A 24,778-nucleotide genomic window follows, 5' to 3' on the forward strand; every position below is an offset into this window, starting at 1 on the left:
AAACACACTTGAGGAATTAGGGGCCTGTGATCTGACAGGGGAATTGGAAAAGTGTTTTCCAAAAGGAACGTGATACCAATAACCCTTCTATAACTCAGCAGCTGTGCTTATCTTAAAACACAGTCACTCGGACATTTCAGCACACTGAGTTCCAGAGTAATTTAGTCCAATAGGAAATTAAGATGGGAAGCATAAGTTAGAGAATCCACAAAACTGTATATGCTTTCCGGTGGAAAACTCGAGAACGTGTGATGAGAGAAGAAACCTGCTCTCACTGTGACTTAGGACCAAACGACCTGCTCCTAGAAGCCCAACCGAAGGGCTTGTGGGGCACCGGTCATGCAGATAATCGCTAACATCCCCCCTTCAGAAAGTGTGTGTCACAGTGTGTTTTGCGACACGACACTAACAGCTTTGATCAGGCAAAATAGTTGTGGAAAGGGTACAAGGAGAGGGATTCTGTATAGCACGTTTACCAGCAGAAGTAAAACAGGGATGACTTACGAAACATGGCCTATCTAAGCACATTCCAAACCGCATAGCAGATAATAAAAAGTCGACGGAGAGCTTCCCCTGGTTTCCAGTCGTGAGGATGACCACAGACCTTGTCACAGGTTAATTATCTAACTCCAATAGGAACACAATACCTATCGCACCTAAACCTACCCCGATGGGAGTCAGGCAGCCCAGAGACTTCAATGTGCAGTGAGCTGTCATGTTCCTTGAGTTATTTCCCCGTTGTGCACTATGGGTGAGCAGGGGTACACACACACACACACACACACACACACACACACACACACACAGTGAGTGTTCTGCCATCCTTCACCTGTAACCACCTGTGGCTTTGGGAGAGGCCCCCAAAGATGATGATTTGTAACGGAGAAGCCTGTCAGCCCCTGGGTGAGCTTATTGTGTTTTGAGAGGTGAACGACGCCACAGACAAACTGGACGACCCACCCAACAGACACAAGGCCAGGACACGGTGTTGCTCAAAATCGGAAGTTTCTGGAAAAAGTGGAAAAGGCCACGGTAGTTACCTTGTACATCCCAGGGTGTCTATTAGGCTCAGTGCCGTTGTTCCTCATGGGTGCCCCATCAGCTTCAGCATCAGACCAATGCCCTAGAATGCATGGAAGTTTATTCAGACTGTAATTGTGCAGAATTCAACCCAACCCTCCAAACCCTCCCCCACCACGTCCCACCCTCTCCCACTTTCGGGTCCCTTCCTAGACACAGAGCATTTCCCTCATGTCTCTGCTGACCCCTGATGACAAGGGGGACACCTGCCCCTCCCCCTCGAGGAAGGGACCACCGTCCTCCATCTGCTTCAGGTGCTTTCATAGCTAAAGAAACAGCAGTAGACTGCTCCGGGGAAACCAACTACGAATGAATAAACCCTCAAAATGAACAGCATGCATTCTTCCTCAAGCCAGAGGCTCATGGTTCAATCTTTCAGTCTACAGATGAGGCCTAGCATGTGTGACTGACTATTATGGAAATATTTAACAGAAGAAATGGAGTAGACTGATCGTATAGTCGGGAGCAAAGAAACAATAGGAGATTGAGAAGTAAAGCTGTGACATCATACTGATAACATTACAGGAGTAAAATGCACACATCTCACTGATAAATGCAGTACAGCAGATTGCAAAGAAAACCAAAATAAAGGAACCTCCATAAAGAGTAAATAAATGACTTTTTTTCAAATAGTCTTTTTCTTTTCTCAAAAACTCTTTACCACTGAGTCAAGGTGGGAAGGAAGCTGGGGCTCATGACTCCTCCAGGCCCATCTCTTCAGTTGGGCGGTGGTGGGGGGCGGGGGAGGTTCTGCAGTGATGGGACGGGCGTGAGCTCCGCCTGTCACAGGGACAGGTGCCCTGCTGCCTGGGGGAATCTGAGGAAAACACCCACCTGTCACCCCTTCAGACAACCTGCTGTCCGTAGGTACTGCTTGTGATTCTCTCCAGGACACACAATAACCACCCACAGGAATGGGAAGGACACCGTGTGCTTTCCCAGCAGAAGTCAGGCTGCCCTGTTTCACAGCGCGCTCCCTACCTCTCCGTGGAGGGCTCCACATCTCAGGTCTTCCCAGCATCGCTTCCTGCCTCATGCATCCCTCAGGCAGCATCTGTCCTTTCATCATGCGCAGTCTTGAATACAGAGAAAGAGCAGACGTCTATAAGAATTACATCACCACGTCCTCTACTGGACACCAAACAGTGTAGTTGTCACCCCTCAAAACACCCGTAAAAAGGCACATCAGACTCGCACACCTGTGTATCATGTAGGCGTTCTCCCTTCTCTGCTGCTGTATCTTCCGCTCCCAAACCCGAGCCTTGATCTGCGGGAGAAAAACCCACCCATCTTCAGTTGTGCCAGACTGTGCCCCAAATGGAGAGCAGGGAAAAGAAAACACTTACCCAATTCCCTACAGCATTCTTTTCATGAACTGCGATCTGAAAAAGCCAACACACCAAAAGCGCATGTTCAGGGATCTAAGGGCCACTTCCGTCCCCTGCAGGAGGCGGTAAGGGGCCTGTTGGGGCACAGCTCAGGTTACCTTGCGTTCAAAGGTGAGCTCTGCCTCCTGCAGCTGGTCTTGCATCTTTCCGATCTGTTGTCTGTCAGGTACAATTGCTTTCGTCAGATAAAGCCCAATATTGGGTGTGATTTTAAATCATCGGCCCATGTGGCCGTCCTCCAGTTATCTGTCCCCTCATCCAATTGATCCTGACACAGGAAACACTTCCACATGACTATACGTGGACAGCAGGATCAAAGCTATTGTCACATCCTTTCCTTACTCATTTCTCCACACATGCAGGGTTCAGAGTTGATATAATTTCCTTACCCGTTTTCAATCTTTCCCTAATTTATCACATGACAAGTATCTTTCGTCATGAAGCTCTATTCTCCTTTAACTTCTATCCTCGCCACGTTTGCCAGGGTTGCAAAGACCAGCGCCATCAGATGGCACTACCGTGTTTATGGGTAGGATTCATCCTACGACAAACTGCTTTCCTCAAGATGACCACCACTGACACCACAACCAGGGACTCTGGCGTGGAACAAGTTTCCACAGAGTCAGGCCAGCGCTGGTTATCAGGACATGTTTACTAACATGGTTGTTTTGCTCTTTCTAAAACTTATCTCTTTGGGTCTGTTAATTCTTTCTGGATATGTCCCCTGAATTTTTGTTTATATTACTTGTTGAGTCTAGACATTGTACAAAGGTGAAAAATGCAAAGTAAACAAGGATTTCAGGAGCCGCTAGTATGGTGTCTGAACTCACTTGTACTTGTCTATTTCTTCTTTGGTTACTTTCAGATTTTCCTCGGCATCTGACAGCTGATTCTTTGTTGCCTCCAGTTCATAAAGTGTCTTTTCCAGCTTCCTAAAATGGGAAAGGTATATACATAGACCAGTAGCCAAGGTCCAGAATTTCTGCCGTTTTTCCTCCCAGCACACTTGCGGCCTAGATTTGAATGGCTTCCATAAATGCACAGACTGTGAACACCATCAGGGAAATGAACTGAAGGCCCCATTTAGGGCTAAAGAAAAATCAGATTCTGGCTGCTGCCACGTCCCCTGCAATCAGAGCTGTCTTTGTACTTCTCTACTTCAATTCATTCATCACCAAGTCACCAAATAACACTGCACTTTGTGCCCTCTCAGAATAGGTCTTTCTTTCTCTGAGATGGTGAAGGCTCATTTCAGTTCAAAGTGAGAAACTAGGCCTGAAAACTATTTGGATGAAGCAGGAGACCATCATTAGTCTTACACCTCCATGGGGAGCCCCGATCCTCAGACCAAGGCTGTGCCCGACACGGACAGCCCAAAAGGAAGCCTTCCAGAGTACGGCTTCATCAGCATGGCAACTCACTCCCAGACATCTCTAGGGTTTAGAAGTACAACCCCTGCTTCCTCCTTCAAAGATCCTGGTGGAGGAAAAGGCCAATCTTAGTGCTGACGGTATGTCCTGAAGTATAAAATGATGTGAACTGTCACACAGTCAGGGTGTTATCTCCAGGCAACAGATGTCAGATGGACAACTATCAACTGCATGGAGTCAACCTACTTTAACAGAGTCCACTGATAGTGAAAGCAGCAAAGAGCGATGCTTAGAAAGGCTGGTTTCCTGTGTCGCCCTCAGACTCTTTTGTTCATGGTGTTGATTTAAAGGGTTTCAATGTGATTCTTGATTTACTCAAGAATCACATGCAAAAAGACTCTTAGAAACTGAGACAAAAGCTCTAGACAGAGAAGGACTCATGCATTTGCTTCTGGTCTCTCAGGCAATCCTTCAGCACATGCTCTGTGGAGTGGCTGTAATGTAGTGGTTCAGCTGTGAGGTGTTGAAGAGAGAAAGGTGGTCAGGACACTGTACCTGCCCCAGAAAGAACTTACCAATGAACAGAACCAAGATGCCAGTGAGACAGAGCGGCCCCCACCCCCGGTGTGGGAAGGATTAGCACAAAGCTGAGTCTCCAGGGAAGAGGGGGAACAGTTTTGCTTTTCAGCATGAATGAGGGACTCTAAGGTCCTGAGAACTTTCTCCTCCTGAGGAAAATAGAGGAAGTACTGTACAAAAGTGGAAACTCATGAGTGAATGCACCCAACTTCTAAGGAGCGCATGAAGAAACAGGAGAACCAGATGCAGAAGAAGGAAGCCCAGGAGAAAGCCAACCTGGCAGTGGGAGCCAAGCTCCCCAGGGCTCATCAATGAGTTCTGGAACAGGCAAGTGAACTGCAAAGAAACTGAACGACTTTATGAGCACAGCCTTAGAAGGAAACAAGTGCTGTTCAGGGTCAGCCAGCAAAGGTGAGCCCCTAGTGAAACTGCAGGCTTTGCTTGGGACGCAGGAGAGTTACACCTACAAAATCAGGTGGACAGGAAATACCCTGGCCTTCTTAGGATTGGGCCACAGTGAACGATTTTGGTTGTACACTGGATGAAGGGATCCAGTATTGCTGGAGCCCCAACCCACTTTCCACAAAGAAATTCCCATTGTTTCTGCAGCAAGAGAATTCCATTTTTCTCTACACATTCTTGACCCAAGTCTGGTACTGAACAAGAAACTGACTGAATTCAGGGCTGATGAGAACATGTGATGAGACTGAAACCAAAAGGACAATGTAGATGGACCCAGAGGGGATCCAGGTATCAAGCTGATTAGTGCTGGTACCTTCCCTCTTCTGCCCCAATGAATCACACCACAACGTGTGACAAGCAGTTGGAACAGAAACAAAAATGCAGGTTGCACAGATCAAGGTAGGAAGGGCAGGTACTTCTACAGAATGCATTTGGCAAAAATACTCTAGATCCAATTCCCAACGAACTACAACTATCTAGCCTGGCTGCCACATAAATTCATACAACAGTGTTTGTGACGATTAACACAGGAATAGCTTACTCTTCGGCAGCCACTTTTCTTCGTTCAGAGAAATCCACCACGATACCCAGTTTCTTCCTTAGCAGCTTCAATTCCACTTCCTTAGCTGCTTTCAAAGAACTCAGGGCGTTGCACTTCTGTTCCAGGACCTTTTTGCTTTCTGTAAAGGATGAGTTTTCTTTTGTATGAGTGGGCACGTGACCTGAGAACTTGGTTTTGTTGGGGAAAGGAGAAGGGCAAGACCTTGAAGGCAGGAAGGCATTCTTTCCCTTCCCAATGCAAACTCATTGCCAGCATCTGGGGATTTCTTTCCCTAAAATAACATACCCTTCAGTACACGTTTTTTGGACTCCAAGTCTCCCTGCTCTTCATCCTCCAATGCATCTTGGGCCTTGAAGACGGATATGAGGAAAGACATTCAAGAAATCATGATCACAGAACAATGTGAGTGCACCTAACAGAACGGGATCATGCAGTGCAACAAAGAAAGCCCTTGAGGCATAAATAGAACAAGGAGAAAGTAAGGAGACCCACACTTTTGTATACACACATATACACAAACACACACAAACACATATACCTAATTATATACATAAATTATATATGTACATATCTTCCCCTATTAACATTGAAAATTCTCTCTTCAGCATTGAGAGGAAGGGACTATACAATTTGGCTGGCTATCACCCTTCATAACTCAAGTATCTTGTGGGATTTTCTGCATATCTTGGAGGGCAGGGCTGAACGATGTGATAATTACCTAGCTGTGAAATAAACCATACTTCCTAGTCCTTGAAATAGCAGACCTCATTGTGATGGTCCTAAGTGAAATTCCAGCTCACTGTTCGGTAGGAGTTTCAGTTCCCAGATGCCCACTCTCTACTGTGGTAAACAGCAAGCGAATACGCTGCCCTCCCCTCACCCAATGACCAAAAGCCTCCTGAGCCACGTTAAGGTAAATCTCAACAGCCAACTCTTACCATGTCCTCATTCTTGACATTCTTCTCTCTCATAGCTTGCAACATAGTCCGCTTGAAATGAAGGGCGACACTTAAATTTGCATTAACCCGTTCAACCTTTCCGATGTTCTCCTTCAACAAAACATATTGAATGAGTAATAATAATTCATCACTTAGGGCACGTGGGTGGCATCTGGGTGTCGCAGTAGGTCCAACTCCTGCTTTCATTTTGGCTCCAGTCCCCACCTCAGAGTCATGGGACTGACCCCTGCGTCAGCCTACACACTCAGCATGGAGTCTGCTTGGGATTCTCTCTCTCCCTCTGCCCCCCTCCACTCGCTCTTTCTCTCTCGCAAATCAATCTTTAAAATAATAATAATAATAATAATAATAATAATAATAATAATTCATTACTTTTATTTCTGTTGTTAGAACACAATTCAGGCAAAGAAGGGATCCTTACCTTCAATTTAAGAATTTTGTCAGAGAGAAACTGATGTTCTCTCTTCATTTCTGCGCGATGTTTCTTTCTTTCCCTGATCTATAAAATATACGAAAAGGGAATCAGAATTCAAAAATAGCAGAGTGTTAGACAAAGCTATCTAACGCTGTGTGACTCCTTTCTCGGATAGAGAGGCAGTGCTCTACACTTGTGAAGCTTCTCTTGAATCGCGATCATTTGTGGGTCACGTGAAATAGGTCAATAGGATGAACTACCAGAGGGGGAAGTAACCAAAATGAAATCACAAAAAATATTTGAAAGGGCACTGATACCTTCTCCTCCCAAATGGATATTTCTTTAGCAAGTTCCCTGTTTTCATTTTTAAGCCGATGGATCTTTTCAGCTATTTGTTGTAAAGTAACTAAAAGGAGAAAAAAGAATTTCTAAGATAATTAGCAAAACCAGTGACATCGAATAATCCCACTGTAATAGCCCCAGAGACACATTCTTGGACACTTGGGTGTAACTAACTTGATAGCATTCCCATTGTGCCTGAAAAAGCAAGGTTTAGCAGCATTTGAAACCTAAGACAACCTATTTCAGGGAGATTCCTACTTAAAATGTTTTCAGAAATAGAGAAACACAATCAAATGTCTTCTATTTTTCTCCCATCTGTAAGCATCATTCTTGGAAAATTCAATCACTGCAAATACTTATGTCATCACCAGAGATGTAACAGAAAAATCAAGCATCCTTTCAACTAACATCTCTCTCCTCCAATGATTAAGGTACGTAAGTAGGTCCCTGCAAACAACCCAAAATGAACAAAACCATCCTTTGCTCCTGCTCAGCGCCACGTCTACTTCCAGGTCCTACTTGGAATTCCACACAAGGAAAGCTCAAAATGTCAACTGAGTGGCTACTCAAAGGCCTTCCATGACTTCCTGCTGCTCACAGATTGCCTTTCAGGAACCCCAGGCTGGGGGCTCTGGAGGACCAGATCTTTGGAATCAAACACACTTGGGTACACTCTCCATGTTACACAGAGTCTCTGGAGTGCCTGGTAACTCACACTCCCTGGAACACAAGGTTTTCTCAGCCCAACTTGAGAATGCCACCCTCCATCCTTAAGGGAAAACAACCCTCATGAAGCTCCCTATCACAAGTGGATAACACCTGTAAGCTCTAGAACACAGACTCCTCTAACAGGCACTTAATTCTCTCATCTTGGGGCACCTGGGTGCCTCAGTTGGTTAAGTGACTGCCTTCAGCTCAGGTCATGATCCCGGGGCCCTGGGATCCAGTCCCACATCCAGCTCTCTGCTCAACTGGGAGCCTGCTTCGCCCTCTCCCTCTGCCTTCCACTCTGCCTGCTTGTGCTCTCTCTCTGTCAAGTGAATAAACCAAATCTTTCAAAAAATAATAAGTCTCTCATCTTACCTCAAGTGCAGATTCTCTTCTATTGGCCCAATGTGAGTGCTCTCGTGCCCCGAGATCTCTCTTCTCACCACCACCACTGCTGCACTCACAGGGACAAACACCAGCATTCGAGGGTTTGCTAAGTGCCAGGCAGCCACCTCGGCCGTCAGACAGCACCATGGAATCACCACAATCCATGAGGCCCGGACACAATACATTACCACCCCTGGCACACGTTCCTTTCCACTCCTTCTCCCCTGGCAGGAAAGGCTCCCTCCACTTCAAACTCAAAAGCATGCTTTAAACCTCTCTTGTGACACACACTCTGCCTGGCAATACCTGTCTTCTTCTCCAAGTGTAGCCTGCTTGATAGACTCAGAGTGTTTTCTCATCGTCACATTTCACCAAGAGCCAGGTCATGGCAAAGTACCCACTCCAGACCTCAGGCTCCTATCCTCACTTGCCTCCTAAACTTCTCTCTGCAAAATTACACCCTTTTTGTTCTCCCTCCTCCCATGAGGTGTTCCTCCTCCTGGTCTCCTAAGAGATGGCAACACCCTCCACATTATCACTTAGACTCCACATGGAGAAGAGAAAGATTTTCAAGACTTAACAAGTCAATTAGACATCAGAAGTCACCACATTTATCCCTAGTCAAATTACACCCACATCAAACACCGGTACTGAGAATTTATTACAAAGAAAACTAAAGCCAGAAATCTTACCTTCATATTGTCGAGGGGCAATCTAAGAGTGGAAGAAACAAAATTAAGTTTGATGTCAAAACATATTACTAGAAAAAATCTACAGTTCAGATAAATACTGAAATAGTAATCCAAAGAAGTTACAGTAATCATTTTACTTAGCAGAATGAATTCACAGGATTAGAAAGAAGACAAAATTAGCATTTCTAACTATGAAACTCATCTATGACTTTCTCTGAGTCATCATAGTTCACAATTCATTTTTGATAAAGAGCACAAAGGTGTATAACTTACGTTTTACCTCAAAATCTATTCACATTCTATTAAATGAACGTTCACCCTATTCAATTTTGACAAGGGATCGGGTGGACATTTAAAAAATAATCATTAATTCATCGTTTCCCTAACTGTTTTGTAACCAATATCCACACTGAAGTTTAGAACCTGGGATTATTGTTCAATCCTGAAAGATATAAAATGGAAGGAAGGAAGAAAGAAAGGAAGGCAGGCCGGTAGGGAGGAAGGCGAACAAGCAAAAACTCTGAGAAAGATATGCTTCTTGCCTTCTCTAGAAAGCCTTTCTGAAATCTTACAAAGACTTGGCTATTTGCTGAATTCACATGCAGTTACAGCACACAAGGTGTTATGAATTTTCCCAGACTACTACAAATGGAGGGTCATCAAAAAGAAATGAAAGCCATCGACGAGAAAAAGAGTGGCACGTGGCGAGTGATGAAGCATGAGCAACAACAGAAATGACAGCTGATGTTTCGAAAAAGGGGAACCAGGCTCCCCAGAATCGAGTCACCCAGATAAATTATAGCTCAATAAAATCTAGGCAAGACCCCATTTTGACACCATTAGCATATTTCCCCGTTCAAAAGTTTTACAGGATGATGAGAGGCTGAGGCCAGCCCCCAAATCTTGCCAGGATATTGGAATACCAGCACACTATCAACAAGCCAGTCATGATAATGTTGTTGGGGAATGTGCATCAGTGGAGGGCAAACAGAAAATCATGGCTATTCCATTAATTTCACGTGCTGCTTAGGAACCTCTGAGCTTCCGTGGCCCTTGTCACCCAGCCCCACAGGCGGGAAAAGTGAAAAGATGGATGGGGCACACCAAATACTTAATATTTTTGTTTTCTTTCTGAAGGGAAGCTTTCTCCATTGGCCGGGACAGGGAGAAAATTCCCATTTAGAAATAAACTCAAAAGCTTTCTGTTCTTCTCAGAAAGGTCTGCCCTCAAGTGAAATATGTCACCAGAGCCTAATTGGGGGTTTCCCAAAGACTAAGCAATAGAGCTGAGGGCAAATACTCAACTCCAGTGCTCTCTCCTCCCTGTCTCACCTGGGAGTAAACTCAGTCTAACCCCTAGCCAGTTAAGTAGAAAACATCACCCTAAAGTCCACTTATCTAAGTTTCTTTACTAGGACACAATACCTACCTTTCAACACAACCTTACAGGGCACACTACAGGTAAAAACCACAACAGCAAGCATTAGAAACACACTTCCCATGGCAGAGATGATGGGATTAAGCAGGCTAGGAATTACAAGTCCCTTCCATGTATGATACTGGATCTCAGAATAAAATGGACAATAGGAAGAAGAGATGGTGAATGTACACAGAGAGATGAAACTCTAAGATTTTAATGTAATTCTAGACAACACCACCATAGCAGAAATCAAGAATGCCTTTGATGGGTTCCTTAACAGACTCAACATACCAGAGGAAAGAATCATTGAGCCTAAAGAAATTCCAGTAGAAAATTCCAAAAGAGAACACAAAGACAAAAATTACAAAGACGGCACAGAAAATCCAAGACTAGTGGGACAAATACAAAACATGTAACACACAAATAATAGGAATACCTATTCCTTCAGGAGAGAAGGGAGAGATATTTGAAGCAATGACTGAGGATTTTCCAAAATTAATATAGTCACCAAATCACAGATCCAGGAAGCTCAAAACATCGAAAGCCAGATAAATACCAAAACAAACACACAAACAACTAACAAACAAAAAACACTAACAATGCCTGATCTAGACTATTCAGCTACAGATCATTAAAGACAAAGAAACTATTCTGGAAATCTGGAGCAGGGGTTGGGGTAGGTGTCTGAAGGAGGTGGAGGGGAGCAATAACACCTTACCCAAGAGGAACAAGGATAAGAACTACATCACACTTCTCAGAAACCATGCCATCAAGAAGCACAAAATGTTTACAGTGTTAAAAGAAACATCAAACTAGAAACCCGGCCATTGAAATGATCCTTCAAAACACACTACAGGGTAAGGAAAACTGTCAGGGGTAGTGACAGTCATTACTTCAATGGTAAAGGGGTCAATTCTCCAAAAAGACATAACAATTTCTAATGTGCGTGCATTAACAACAGAGAGTCAAAGTACATGAGGCAGAAACTGAAAATATTGCTGGTGGGAATAGATGAATCCATTCCTACTGCTGGAGAATTCAAAATCCTCTTATCGGTCATTGACAGATCCAGCAGATACAGAAGTTCCATGAGAACACAGGTGAACTGAACAGCATCACCAATCCACGGCAGCCATTAACATCTGCAGAATACTTCATTCAACAACAGAAGTACAGACATTCTTCACAATCTCCCATGGAAAAGTCACTGAGAGAGGCCATACTCGGGGCCATAAGATACATCTGAACAACCAAAGGAATAGAAACCACAGGAAGTATGTTCTCAGACCACAAATCACTCAAACTAGGCATCAAGAACATAAAGATAGCTGGAGAATGACCAAACAATGGAGATTAAACAACACACTTCTGAAGAACACATGGGTTGGAGGGTAAGAGGAGGAAAGGGTGAAAGAGGTGAAAGGGATTGAGAGTACACTTATTGTGATGAGCACTGAGAAATGTATAGGATTGTTGAATCATGTTGTACACCTGAAACTAATATTACACCGTTTGCTAATTATGCTTGAACATAAAGAAAAACACACGTATGGATCAAGAAGGCACCTCAATAGAAATTTAAAACTATTTTGGCCAAAGCAACCTTTTTCATGACACATCTCCAAAGGCAAGAGAAACAAAAGATAAAATGAACTTGTGGGACTTCATCAAGATAAAAAGCTTCGGCACAGCCAAGGAAACAGTCAAAAAAACTAAGAGGCAGCCCACGGAATGGGAGAATATATTTGCAAAAGATACTACAGATAAAAGACTGGTATCCAAGATCTGCAAAGAACTTCTCAAACTCAATAGGCGAGAAACAAGTAAACAAATCATAAAATGGGCCGAAGATATGAACAGACACTTTTCCAGTGAGGACATACAAATGGCTAACAGACACATGAAAAAATGTTCAAAATCATTAGCCATCAGGGAAACTCAAATCAAAACCACACTAAGATACCACCCTACGCCAGTTACAATGGCAAAAACTGACAAGGCAAGAGACAACAATTGCTGGAGAGGATGTGCAGAAAGGGGATCCCTCCTACATTGTTGGTGGGAATGCAAGTTGGTACAGCCACTCCCAAAAACAGTGTGGAGGTCCCTTAAAAAGTTAAAAATTGAGCTACCCTATGATCCAGCCATTGCACTACTGAGTATTTACCCCAAAGATACAAACGTAGTGAAGAGAAGGGCCATATGAACCCCAATGCTCATAGCAGCATTGTCCACGATAGCCAAATCGTGGAAGGAACCGAGATGCCCTTCAACAGATGACTGGATTAAGAAGTTGTGGTCCATATATACAATGGAATATTACTCCGCTATCAGAAAGAACTAATTCTCAACACTTGCTGCAACGTGGACGGCACTGGAGGAGATAATGCTAAGTGAAATAAGTCAAGCAGAGAAAGACAATTATCATATGGTTTCTCTCATCTATGGAACATAAGAACTAGGATGATCGCTAGGGGAAGAAAGGGATAAAGAAAGGGGGGGTAATCGGAAGGGGGAATGAAGCATGGGAGACTATGGACTCTGAGAAACAAACTGAGGGCTTCAGAGGGGAGACGGGTGGGGGAATGGGATAGGCTGGTGATGGGTAGTAAGGAGGGCATGTTTTGCATGGTGCACTGGGTGTTATACGCAACTAAAGAATCATCGAACTTTACATCAAAAACCCGGGATGTGCATGGTGACTAACATAATAAAAAAAAAAACATTAAAGAAAATAAAATACTGTGTAATGTTCCAAAAAAAAGAAATTTAAAACTATTTCAATCTAGGTGATAATCAAAATTGACATTATTAGAGGGAAATTTTTAGTACTGAATGGATATAAAAATGTCCAGTGACTATAAAATTTTCTGCTTATTTATGAATAAAAGTATATCAGGTACTTTGGTATACTTACAGCGAGGACGGTTCTCCAGATGTAAATGAGAAAGGCACAAATGCCCAAATAGCCAGTAAGAATGGCAAAGTTCCACAGAACTCCAGCCCCATCAAGGCCGAGAATGAAACGGTCAGGCACAACGTGGACAACCTGAAATAACATTTGAGATAATGAAGAATCTCAACGACATTCACAATGTATATGTCACAAGGAATCAACTTCACAGACTCCCCACCAGCCTCCAGGAAGTAAGCACACCTCTCAACTGCCTCCTCCTGGAGGAGAAGGAGCACAGAGGGGTTACAAAGGAGCAGGGGCCAACTTTGGGGACTGATGAGTGTGTTTGCTCTCTTACTTGGTGATGGTTTCATTGCTGCTTACCTATGTCAAATATCAACAAACTGTATTCTTTAAAAAGATGTTGTGATCATACAACATGGAAGCTGTAGGAAAAATCTAATAGGCAAATCTTAAGAGATTTTATTTTCCCTACAAGCACATTGCAGATATTTTTTCTATAGCTAACAGAACTTAAGAATTTATAAGTCAAAATAAAATAGACAATGCAAGTAAATGTAAATTTAGAGTAGGTAAGAAGTCAGTGACTTCTATTGTACATCCATGAAGGACCTGGATAAACTCCTTTGGAACATTTCAAAAAATACACCCAACATGTATGGAAAAACAGGAGAAAGCAAGAATAAAACATGTACTAGAGATAAAAATGAGAATGTTATATGGACAGATGTTCAGATAAGGACATAAGTGAGACAGACAGGAGGTTTCTCATTAACTCATTAATATAACATGGGATTGTTATTCCAACAAAAATAAATTATAGTTATTGTTTGGTTTCTGAAAACATTGATGTTTTCTTTCAATGCTCACTTTGTTTCTGAATCACAGTCCAAAACATCAGATTTCTGAAGTACATAAAGATTTGCATCATCAGGTGATATTTTGAGGATATCTGTGAGGTTTTAGTTACTCGAACACCTATCTCCAAAAAGCCAATGAAAGGAATCCATGTTCCTATTTCTTAGTATTGTAACTAAATCAGTCAGTAGCAATTATAAAATTTAACTTTTTAAAGAGAGAAAACATTAAAATAAAAGATTGCATTTATTTATTTGAAAGAGAGAGAGCATGAGCTGGGGGAGGGGCAGAGGGAAAGGAGGAAGCCGACTGCCTCTGAACAGGAAGCCAGACAGGGCTCAATCCCAGGACCCTGGGATCATGACCCAAGCCTAAGGTAGACGTTTAACTGCATGAACCATCCAGAGGCCCCTGAATTCTAAAAGAATACTAAATTCCTAGATATGGACCCCAAAATAAAGAACACATCTCATTTTACAAAAACTAGAGTTATAAGTATTTCAGGAGAAAAGACGTTCACGATGCAATTTGTACTAACTCACACCAAGCTTGAATTTTGTGCAAACACAACTCTCTAGAAAGTAGCCCCTGAAATCTATAACATTTCCATCTTCAGCCCTCACTGCTGAGGTCAGGAAAATGTGTGCTGGTGGAAACATACACTGTCTTTGAATAGCCACTGTCTGAAAGAGAGCAGTAGCTGTCAGCACTATGGTTGATCACGGGGATCAATTGCACACAAGACAGAGGCCATCTTGTCATGAATGTAAAACACCCCCAGTCGTGGGCACTCGGTACATCTGGCAGCTGTCTGGATGCTGACCAGCAGCTGACTCTTAACTGGATGACATCCAATGGGGCCAATAACACTAGGTTTTCAGGGACAGTGGCCATGAGCAGGTGGAGGTGGGAAATGCAAGACCAGTTAGTTCATGCAAGAGCCCAGAAATGAGGCAGGGTGAGAAAGCTGAACTGATGCAGTTGAGATGATGACTGGGTAGAGGGGAATAATTCCAATCAAGACTACCAAGAAATGTCCTCCTTTGAAGACTCAAAAGAAACAGAACAGAGTCTATTTTGACTGGAGGTATTTGTGTGGAATGATTCTGCCTCAATATAAGGATCCTTCCTGACTACTGACACTTTCCAGATCTCTCTGTAAGAATCTGGTGCAAGCCAATCTAAAGAAGTCTACTTATTTCTAGGGGTGTTCCCTGTCTGTCTCTTTCTTTCTCTCCTGAGGGTACAGGTTTTACTTTTTAATGACAAAATGAAATATTCACACTGGAAACCAGGTATTTCTTTATATTTGGACAATCCTAAGGACGTTCAGGACCTTTTTACTTTGGGGAAATCAACACTCTGTACATACTTGGCCTAAGAAAGGACGACAACTCATTCACTTCCTGATCCCACCACTCCTAGTGATTTTCCCATGACAAATGTCTCAGCAGAATAAGGTCACTTAGTGTCTGCTGGGCGTCTCAGGGCTCCCATGGACCTGGTGGGACACAGAGTCCCTGGGGACAGCCTCCAAGACCAGAAGGAAAGGGCTGACTCAGAACTTGTTAAAAGTCAACAAACCAGGAAGCATGGAGCACAAAGGACATTTCACTTTTTTTTTTTTAAGATTTTATTTATTTATGTGACAGAGTGACAGAGAGACAGCCAGTGAGAGAGGGAACACAGCAGGGGGAATGGGAGAGGAAGAAGCAGGCTCATAGCGGAGAAGCCCGATGTGGGACTCGATCCCGGTACGCCGGGATCACGCCCTGAGCCGAAGGCAGACGCTTTAATGACTGCGCTACTCAGGCGCCCAGGACATTTCACTTTTTAACACTCTAGTCCCAACACCAATGCTTGAGATATCTTTGTTCCCAGGGCTGCCAAACTCCACAAATATCAACAATGTGCTGATAGGAAAACAAACTACACATAAGATGGACCCTAAACTTACAAGGCTTGAAGCAGCAGCTTCACCGGGCTTCCAGAAGCCAGTCTAATACCCATAGTTCCTATTAAATTCGAGTTCCTGACATTTTTAAGGACAATTTTAATGAGATATAATGTACATATCATCTAAGCCCCCTCTTTAAGACAAAGAGCTCAATGGCTTTTCGTATCTTCACAAATCCTTCCTTCTTGACACCATAAACCTAGTATTTTCAGGTTTCCATCCTGCCAGCACTGTGGTTTTTGGACCAAGCAGCGCAGACAGGATGTAGAACTTGGTGTGGACAGTTGTGGCCACAACCCCTTCAGGCTGACCGAGAAACCTGCCCTGTGGTGCTCGGTCTTCAGGGAAATGTGAAGGTCTTCTGAAGTTCCCATCAAGAACCCCAGGAAAAAGCTGTTATTTAACCACCGTGTCAAAGAACCCACTAGGAAGGAAGACACTACCAGCAGCTTTGGGGCACCTGGGTGGCTCAGTCAGTTAAGTGACAAAGTCTTGGTTTGGATCAAGTCGTGATCTCATGGTCCTGAGATTGAGCCCCTCTTTAGGCTCTGGGCTCACCACACAGCTGGCTTGGGATTCTCTCTGTCCCTCACCCTCTGCCCTTCCCTCTGCACCTGTGCCCTTTCTCTCTCTCAAATAAATCAAATCTTAAAAAAAAGAAAAGAAGGAAGACACCACTGAAGTGCCATGTTAACTCACATTTGGGTTTGGGTAACTGGGACATTGGAGCAAGAGAAGCCAGAAGAGCAGCCTCTGCATCTTCATCTCCTGGCGCTTTCAAGGGGTGCTGGGGCACCAGGGAGGAGGTGGAGATCGGGGGTGGTGTGGAAGTGGGGGTGGGTGGGGTAGGGAGTGGTGGGAGGGGATAGGGTGGTAAATAGGGATGGGGGTAAGGTGGAAATAGAGGGTAGGATTGGGGAAGGCGTTTGTCAGGACAAGAGGAGGTCTCGGACAGTGTCAGGGTCAGATCAAGTACTCAAGGGGAGGCAGGAGGGTTCAGAAAGGTTAGTAGGTCAGCAGGTTAGTAAATCACTAGGTCAGCAGGATACAGTAGCAGGTTAAACGATTGGAGGAGGATTCACCTTCTTCCAAGCCTTCACCTGACTGAAGGTATCCTTAGCAACGCAGAGACTGTATACTTTCTCTCGACCAATCAGCTGCCTTTGCCCCTGGTACATCATAACGGACACCCCGTGTGACCTCGTTTGTAAGTAACCGCTTCCCAACTGTCGTCTCACCACACACCATCCCAACGACAGGTCTTCTCTGGAACGTTGGCAGACCTTCTTGTTTCTGCTCCCTCCCAACCCAGGTCCCTGTTCCCTCTTTTTTTCTATCTTATTTATTTATTTATTTATTTATTTATTTATTTATTTATTTATTTATTTTTATTTTATTTTAATGTTTTTTAATTATATTATGTTAGTCACCATACAGTACATCCCTGGTTTCTGATGTAAAGTTTGATAATTCATTAGTTGCGTATAACACCCACTGCACCACGCTATACGTGTCCTCCTTACTACCCATCACCAGTCTATGCAATTCCCCCACCCCCTCCCCTCTGAGGCCCTCAGTTTGTTTCTCAAAGTCCATAGTCTCTCATGCTTCATTCCTTCTAATTACCCCCCATTCTTTATACCTTTCTTCCCCTACCGATCTTCCTAGTTCTTATGTTCCATAGATGAGAGCAATCGTATGATAATTGTCTTTCTCTGCTTGACTTATTTCACTTAGCATTATCTCCTCCAGTGCCGTCCATGTTGCAGCAAGTGTTGAGAATTCGTTCTTTCTGATAGTGGAGTAACATTCCATTGTATATATGGACCACAACTTCTTAATCCAGTCATCTGTTGAAGGGCATCTCGGTTCCATCCACGATTTAGCTATTGTGGACAATGCTGCTATGAACATTGGGGTGAATATGGCCCTTCTCTTCACTACGTCTGCATCTTTGGGGTAAATACCCAGTAGTGCAATGGCTGGGTCATAGGGTACCTCAATTTTTAACTTTTTTTTTTTTTAAAGATTTTTTTATTTATTTGACAGAGATAGAGACAGCCAGCGAGAGAGGGAACACAAGCAGGGGAAGTGGGAGAGGAAGAAGCAGGCTCATAGCAGAAGAGCCTGATGTGGGGCTCGATCCCAGATCGCCGGGATCACGCCCTGAGCCGAAGGCAGATGCTTAACCGCTGTGCCACCCAGGCGCCCCTCAATTTTTAACTTTTTAAGGGACTTCCACACTGTTTTCCAGAGTGGCTGTACCAACTTGCATTCCCACCAACAATGTAGGAGGGATCCCCTTTCTGCACATCCTCTCCAGCAATTGTTGTTTCTCGCCTTGTCAATTTTTGCCATTCTAACTGGAATAAGGTGGTATCTCAGTGTGGTTTTGATTTGAATTTCCCTGGTGGATAATGATTTTGAACATTTTTTCATGCGTCTGTTAGCCATTTGTATGTCATCATTGGAAAAGTGTCTGTTCGTATCTTCTGCCCATTTTTTTATTTATTTGTTTCTCGTGTATTGAGTTTGAGAAGTTCTTTGTAGATCTTAGATACCAGTCTTTTATCTGTAGCATCATTTGCAGATATCTTCTCCCATTCCGTGGGCTGCCTCTTAGTTTTTTTTGACTGTTTCCTTGGCTGTGCCGAAGCTTTTTATCTTGATGAAGTCCCACAAGTTCATTTTATCTTTTGTTTCTCTTGCCTTTGGAGATGTATCATGAAAAAGGTTGCTTTGGCCGATGTAGAGGTTGCTGCCTATGTTCTCCTCTAGAATTTTGATGGATTCCTGTCTCACATCAAGGTCTTTCATCCATTTGGAGTTTATTTTTGTGTATGGTGTGAGAGATTGGTCGTTTCATTCTTTTGCATGTAGCTGTCCAATTTTCCCAGCACCATTTATTGAAGAGACTGTCTTTTTTCCACTGGATGTTTTTTCCTGCTATATCAAAGATTAGTTGCCCAAAGAGTCGAGGGTCCATTTCTGGAGTCTCTATTCTGTTCCATTGGTCTATGAGTCTGTTTTTGTGCCAGTACCATGCTGTCTTTGTGATCATAGTTTTGTAGAACAGCTCAAAATCCGGCATTGTGATGCCCCCAGCTTTGTTTTTCCTTTTCAACAGTTCCTTGGCGATCCGGGGCCTTTTCTGGTTCCATACAAATTTAAGGACTATTTGTTCCAGTTCTTTGAAAAATGTCATCAGTGTTTTGATCGGGATAGCAATGAAAGTGTAGATTGCTCTGGGTAGCATGGACATTTTAACTAGGTTAATTCTTCTGATCCATGAGCATGGAATAATTTTCCATCTTTTTGTGTCTTCCTCAATGTCTTTCAAGAGTGACTTATAGTTTCTAGAATATAGGCCCTTTACGTCTCCGGTTAAGTTAATTCCAAGGTAACGTATGGTTTTTGGTGCTATTGTAAATGGGATGGATTCCCTAATTTCTCTTTCTTCAGTCTCAGTATTTGTGTATAGAAATGCAACTGATTTCTGAGCATTGATTTTGTATCCCGCCACATTACTGAATGGCTCTATAACTTCTAATAGTTTGGGAGTGGATTCTTTTGGGTTTTCCATATAGAGTATCATGTCATCTGCGAAGAGAGACATTTTGACTTCTTCCTTGCCAATTTGGATACCTTTTATCCCTTTTTGTTGTCTGATTGCTGTTGCAAGGATCTAGTACTATGTTGAATAATAGTGGCGAGAGTGGGCATCCTTGTCGTGTTCCTCATCTTCAGGGAAAGGCTTCCAGCTTTTCCCCATTGAGAATGATATTTGCTGTAGGCTTTTCATAGATGGTTTTTATGAGATTGAGGAATGTACCCTCTATCCCTACACTCTGAAGGGTTTTAATCAGGAAAGGATGCTGTATTTTGTCAAATGCTTTTTCTGCATCAATTGAGAGGCTCATATGGTTCCTGAGTCTTTTCTTGTTGATATGATATATCACGTTGATCGATTTGCAAATGTTGAACCACGCTTGCATCCCAGGTAGGAATCCCACCTGGTCATCATGGATAATCCTTTTAATGTACTGTTGGATTCTATTAGCCAGGATCTTGTTGAGGATGTTGGCATCCATATTCATTAGGGAAATCGGTCTGTAATTCTCCTTTTTGATGGGGTCTTTGCCTGGTTTGGGGATCAAGGTAATATTGGCCTCATAGAATGAGTCTGGTAGCTTTCCTTCTGTTTCTATTTTTTGAAATAGCTTTAGGAGAATAGGTATTATTCCTTCTTTGACTGTTTGGTAGAATTCCCCAGGAAAACCGTCCGGGCCTGGAGTTTTGTTATTTGGAAGGTTGTTTAGCACTGACTCAATCTCTTCATAATTAATTGGCCTGTTTAAAAAATCAATTTCTTCCTGTTTCAGTCTTGGTAGTTTATAGGTTTCCAGGAAGGCCTCCATCTCTTCCAGATTGCTTAATTTATTGGCATAGAGCTGTTGATAAATGTTTCTAATAATCCTTCCAATTTCATTGGTGTTGGTTGTGAACTCTCCTTTTTCATTCATAATTTTATTAATTTGGATCCTTTCTCTATTCTTTTGGATAAGTCTTGCCAGCGGTTTGTCAATTTTATTGATTCTCTCAAAGAACCAGCTTCTAGTTCTGTTGATCTGCTCCACTGTACTCCTGGTTTCTAATTCATTGATTTCTGCTCTAATCTTGGTCAACTGTTTCCTCATGCGTGGATTAGGCCCGTCCCTCTGTTGCTGTTCCAGCTTCTGGAGGTGAGAATATAAAAACTGCATTTTAGATTTTTCTATTCTTTTGAGTGAGGCTTGGATGGCTATGTATTTCCTTCTTCTGGGCGCTCTCTCCTTCCTTTCCCAACTCCCGTCCTAGGGCCATTGGCTGAACAACATAAAAAACAAAGGAGGATAGAACTGCAACAACAATCAAATACTCAAGCAGGGTGGGAGGTTTCAGCCCCCTCTCAGCAACTCAGTGCAGATTGAACATCCATAAGATGTAGGTCCTGAAAGCAAACCATCTGAATCCCACAGCTATCTCCACATATCTGTCCACATCCTTATACCACTGTGGAGGACACATTAACTGTAGGCACACAGGGTGCAGTTACAAAAATACACCCGATTTATTTTGTCCACAGGGGAAATTTCAATGTTTCCAGGGAGTGAAATCACACAGAGTACATTTTGGTAATAAAATGGGCTAGAAATCACTATAAAAAGCTAACTAGAAATTCCCGTATGTTTAGAATTTGAGAAGTAACTCTGTAAATAAGAGTAAAGAAATCCCAAAGAAAAAGAGCGATGTTGGAACTCAGTGAAATGAGCATCATAAAATTATAATCAAATACGTCTTCTGGACAGAAATTCCTGGAATATTGGTGTGAGAAGATTGTACGGTCTCAAAATCATCCCTAATTGACCAAGACATTTTAATACTGCAAACAGCGGTAGATCTGTCACTTATCTCTATGACCCTCCTACCCATTAGCTTGGGCTTTACGTTATGAACCACACAGGGAATCAATCCAAGCTGACTCTCATGGGATCTCCTGGGACCTCCAGGAATGAGAGCATTTTAAGAGAAAACGTTCACCAGCTTCTCTCCTGGGAGATCCAGGGGCCCAGGTTACTCGATGAACCCCTGTGATCATCTCTCCTGGGCCCTGTCCTGAGCGGCACTTCCTAAACTGTTTCTCTCTAGGACTAACACAATGTTTCCCCAACTCATTCAGGCCCAAGGCAGCTGAAAATCAGTGCTCTACAAACCACCACTTCATTATTTTGCAAATTTCTTGTAAATAGGAACCATTCTAGCTCTGCTAAACTAGGAAAACAGTATCTTTAACATAAATATAGAGAAACGATAAAAAAACAAGCGAACAAAAACAAAAGAAGGATCACAAAACATTAGTATTAAATTCTGTTTAGATGCCATTGCAGGCCTCAAGAGCCCCAGAGTTGGGCAGTCCTGGTTATAGAAGGAGAGACCAGCTACAGAAGGGGTGGAGTCAGACTAGCCCAAAAGTGAACAGAGAGAGGCCCAGGCTATAAGGGGGACTAGGGAATTCCATGAAGGATGGCCAGGGTCACCTGATTATAACTGGAACAGGGAGCAGGGAAAGAAGAAGCAGTGAACAGAGTTTGGGGGCATCAAACAGGTGAGATCACTCATGGAGGTGAAAAGTGTCCCCAAAGCCAGTGTCAGCCTCCCATCCACAAAGCCCTTCGTGGCCCCTGGAGACAGGGCCGGGAGCCGAGAGTTTGAGATCCAGCTGTGCTGCTTACCAGCTGTGTGACCCTGGGCTGGTTTCCTTCAGTGAACTGCGAGTGTCCACGCCTGTGTCCGTAACTGTGCGGAGGCCAAGTGAAAGACACATGCTGAGCACCTTTGGACATCAGTATCATCGTCTCCATGGGGCAAGTGTCTCCCAGATCTGGTGCCTCACGTCAGCTGTTATGTCACACCAGTGTTGCACTGGTGACAACCACAGGTCCCTCCTGTGTCAGGCCTGTGCTAAGTCGTGTGCTTTGCACACATCATCTCTCAGGCTCCAGATGGCAGGAGGAGGTCATGAAGAGTGGACAGAGTTATGGGCCCCTGGCGAGGCTGAGGGATTCCTGGGCCCTGGGAAGGGTGAGTGAGTGGGGTCCCCTAGGGAGGGCTGAGAAATGCAGCTCCTGGGCTTACCTTGGAAGGAATGGGGGATTGGGCACCCCTGGAAAGGACTGGAGGAGTCTTACAGGATTCCTGGGTCCCCACAGGGCAGATCCCTCCCACACCTGTGCTGATAAAGGCTGGCATCTGGAAGCAACAGCAGCAGCAGCAGCATTCAGAGGCAGCAAAGGGAGCAGATCCATGGGAGGCTGGATGGAGCAGTGAAGAATGGTCTGGCAGCCAAGTGGACTCACCAGGCTGGGCTGCCCTCGGCCCCTTCCCCTTCCCCAGCCACCTCACTAGCTCTGGCCTTGACCTCACCCTCTAGCAGGGCATGGGCAAGCCAGGCAGAGGTGGACACCTGGGGCCAAGGAAGGGTCCCTCCCCAGATCTCTGTGTCCTGGTTGTTGAATAGACAAAAGGAGTCACCCAGGGCCCCTGGAACCAGGAGGAGAATCTGGCCCGAGAGTCCTCTCTGCTGGGGCTTGGGGAGAATCATGGAAGGACAGCATTTAGCACTGGTTCATTCACAGAATAAAAGCACAACACAAGTCCCCTTGGATGCTGATATCCGTTTATTACCCCAGCCACATTCTGAGCGCTCACTCGGGGACTTGGAAGCAGGAGAGTAACTGACATTAATTTAAAAGAACAAAAATGCTGAAATGTGGTGCTCTTACAAATCAACGTCCAACACTCCCCCCCTCACACTCTCCATAGTGGGGAAACTGAGGCAGCCAGGGATTTGGCAAAGATGACACAGTGGTTTCTGAGGGTTTTGCTGATTACATCTGACTGAACTCCTTTTTCCAAAGGTCACTCCTTTTAATCTTGCCAGTGATGGTTTTGGGCGGTTCTGAGACAAATTCCACCTGGTCAAGGATAAAGCAAACTCATCCTGACTTAGTCCAGCTGTCATTTCCTACCAATGCCCCATGCACCTCCTCTGCCCCTGCACAGTCCCCTAGAAGGGGTGGCACCATGTGGTGGCCCCAGTAGGCTCCACCAAGCATGTCAGGGTGTCATCTGACCCTGGAAGTTAGATGCATCCCTGTGACGTGCTCTGGCCAGTGAGATGTGAGTGGGAGTGAGGGGTGCCACCTCAAACAGAACACTTGGGACAACTGAGTCTGGCATCCCCTCTGTCCATCTCATATAGCACCTGGCAGTTACCTACGGTGGGTCTGCTTTTATCCTGGTCCCAGGAAGACCATGTGGGTGTCTGGCAGGAGCAAGAAAGATACTTCCCTCGTTAGAAGCCGCTAAGACACAGGGCTACTAGTTACACACAGTAACATCTGGCCCATGCTAACTGGCAGGCACCCTCCGGTCTACTCTCTATCAGGCAGCACAGCCTAACATGCAAAGCATGAACTCTGTTGTCAGATACACATGGCTTTGAGCTCCAGATCTGCCCTTTTCTTCACTCCAACCTCAGGCAGTTTACTGTGAGTCTTTGAGCCTCCATTTCCACTCTGCAAAATAGACGGTTATACCATCTCAGGTTTGGAGGGGCTGAAATGAAACAGTAATACATGTAAAGCTTTGAGTCCAGTGCCTGGCACACATAGTAAATGTTCAATAAATATTAGCTGCATGCCTTTATGTTTCGAAGGTAGACATTCAGAAAGCACAGGAACGTATTATTACGAAAGAAGGACATGTTAAATTTTTGGCCCGTGTATCCTTTCAAACTTTGTTTTTCAACAAATAGCATAATATTTACATTCATTCACAGCCCTTTTCCTCTCAACAAGATACTGTGTTCTTTCCATGTTACAAATAACTACCTGCATCATGTTTTTAAGTTATATAATATTAAATACCATGAATAATTTAATCATTTCTCTATTGTTGGGCATTTTCATAGGTTGCAAATGGCATCAAAGACAAATGAAGTAGAATAAAGTCCATCATAACGTATTGCAGGCTAGAATAAATATTATTCTATTAACTCTTCTTTGTTATGTATCTATAAACATATTGGGTTGCGATTTAAAATGTATTCCTGGAGAGAATCCAAGATGGAGGAGGAACAGA

General features: G+C 43.9%; 1 protein-coding gene across 8 annotated transcripts in view; it reads right to left on the reverse strand.

Moving 5' to 3' along the window:
• LOC130543284 (uncharacterized) overlaps positions 1-24,778 on the reverse strand; it is a 111,552-nt gene that overhangs the window by 25,794 nt on the left and 60,980 nt on the right. For all 8 annotated transcript variants that reach the window (XM_057309937.1, XM_057309934.1, XM_057309932.1 and 5 more), the window contains 13 exons: positions 13,282-13,413; positions 8,945-8,966; positions 7,133-7,221; positions 6,822-6,899; positions 6,380-6,490; positions 5,727-5,790; positions 5,421-5,559; positions 3,299-3,400; positions 2,567-2,627; positions 2,427-2,462; positions 2,280-2,347; positions 2,062-2,156; positions 1,041-1,123 (listed from right to left, as the gene is read on the reverse strand). In XM_057309937.1, coding sequence (XP_057165920.1) covers positions 1,041-1,123; positions 2,062-2,156; positions 2,280-2,347; positions 2,427-2,462; positions 2,567-2,627; positions 3,299-3,400; positions 5,421-5,559; positions 5,727-5,790; positions 6,380-6,490; positions 6,822-6,899; positions 7,133-7,221; positions 8,945-8,966; positions 13,282-13,413 — 1,080 coding nt within the window. The remainder of the gene's footprint in view (positions 1-1,040; positions 1,124-2,061; positions 2,157-2,279; positions 2,348-2,426; positions 2,463-2,566; positions 2,628-3,298; positions 3,401-5,420; positions 5,560-5,726; positions 5,791-6,379; positions 6,491-6,821; positions 6,900-7,132; positions 7,222-8,944; positions 8,967-13,281; positions 13,414-24,778) is intronic.

This window comes from Ursus arctos, unplaced genomic scaffold (genome assembly GCF_023065955.2).
Source record: "Ursus arctos isolate Adak ecotype North America unplaced genomic scaffold, UrsArc2.0 scaffold_98, whole genome shotgun sequence".
NCBI lineage: Eukaryota > Metazoa > Chordata > Mammalia > Carnivora > Ursidae > Ursus > Ursus arctos.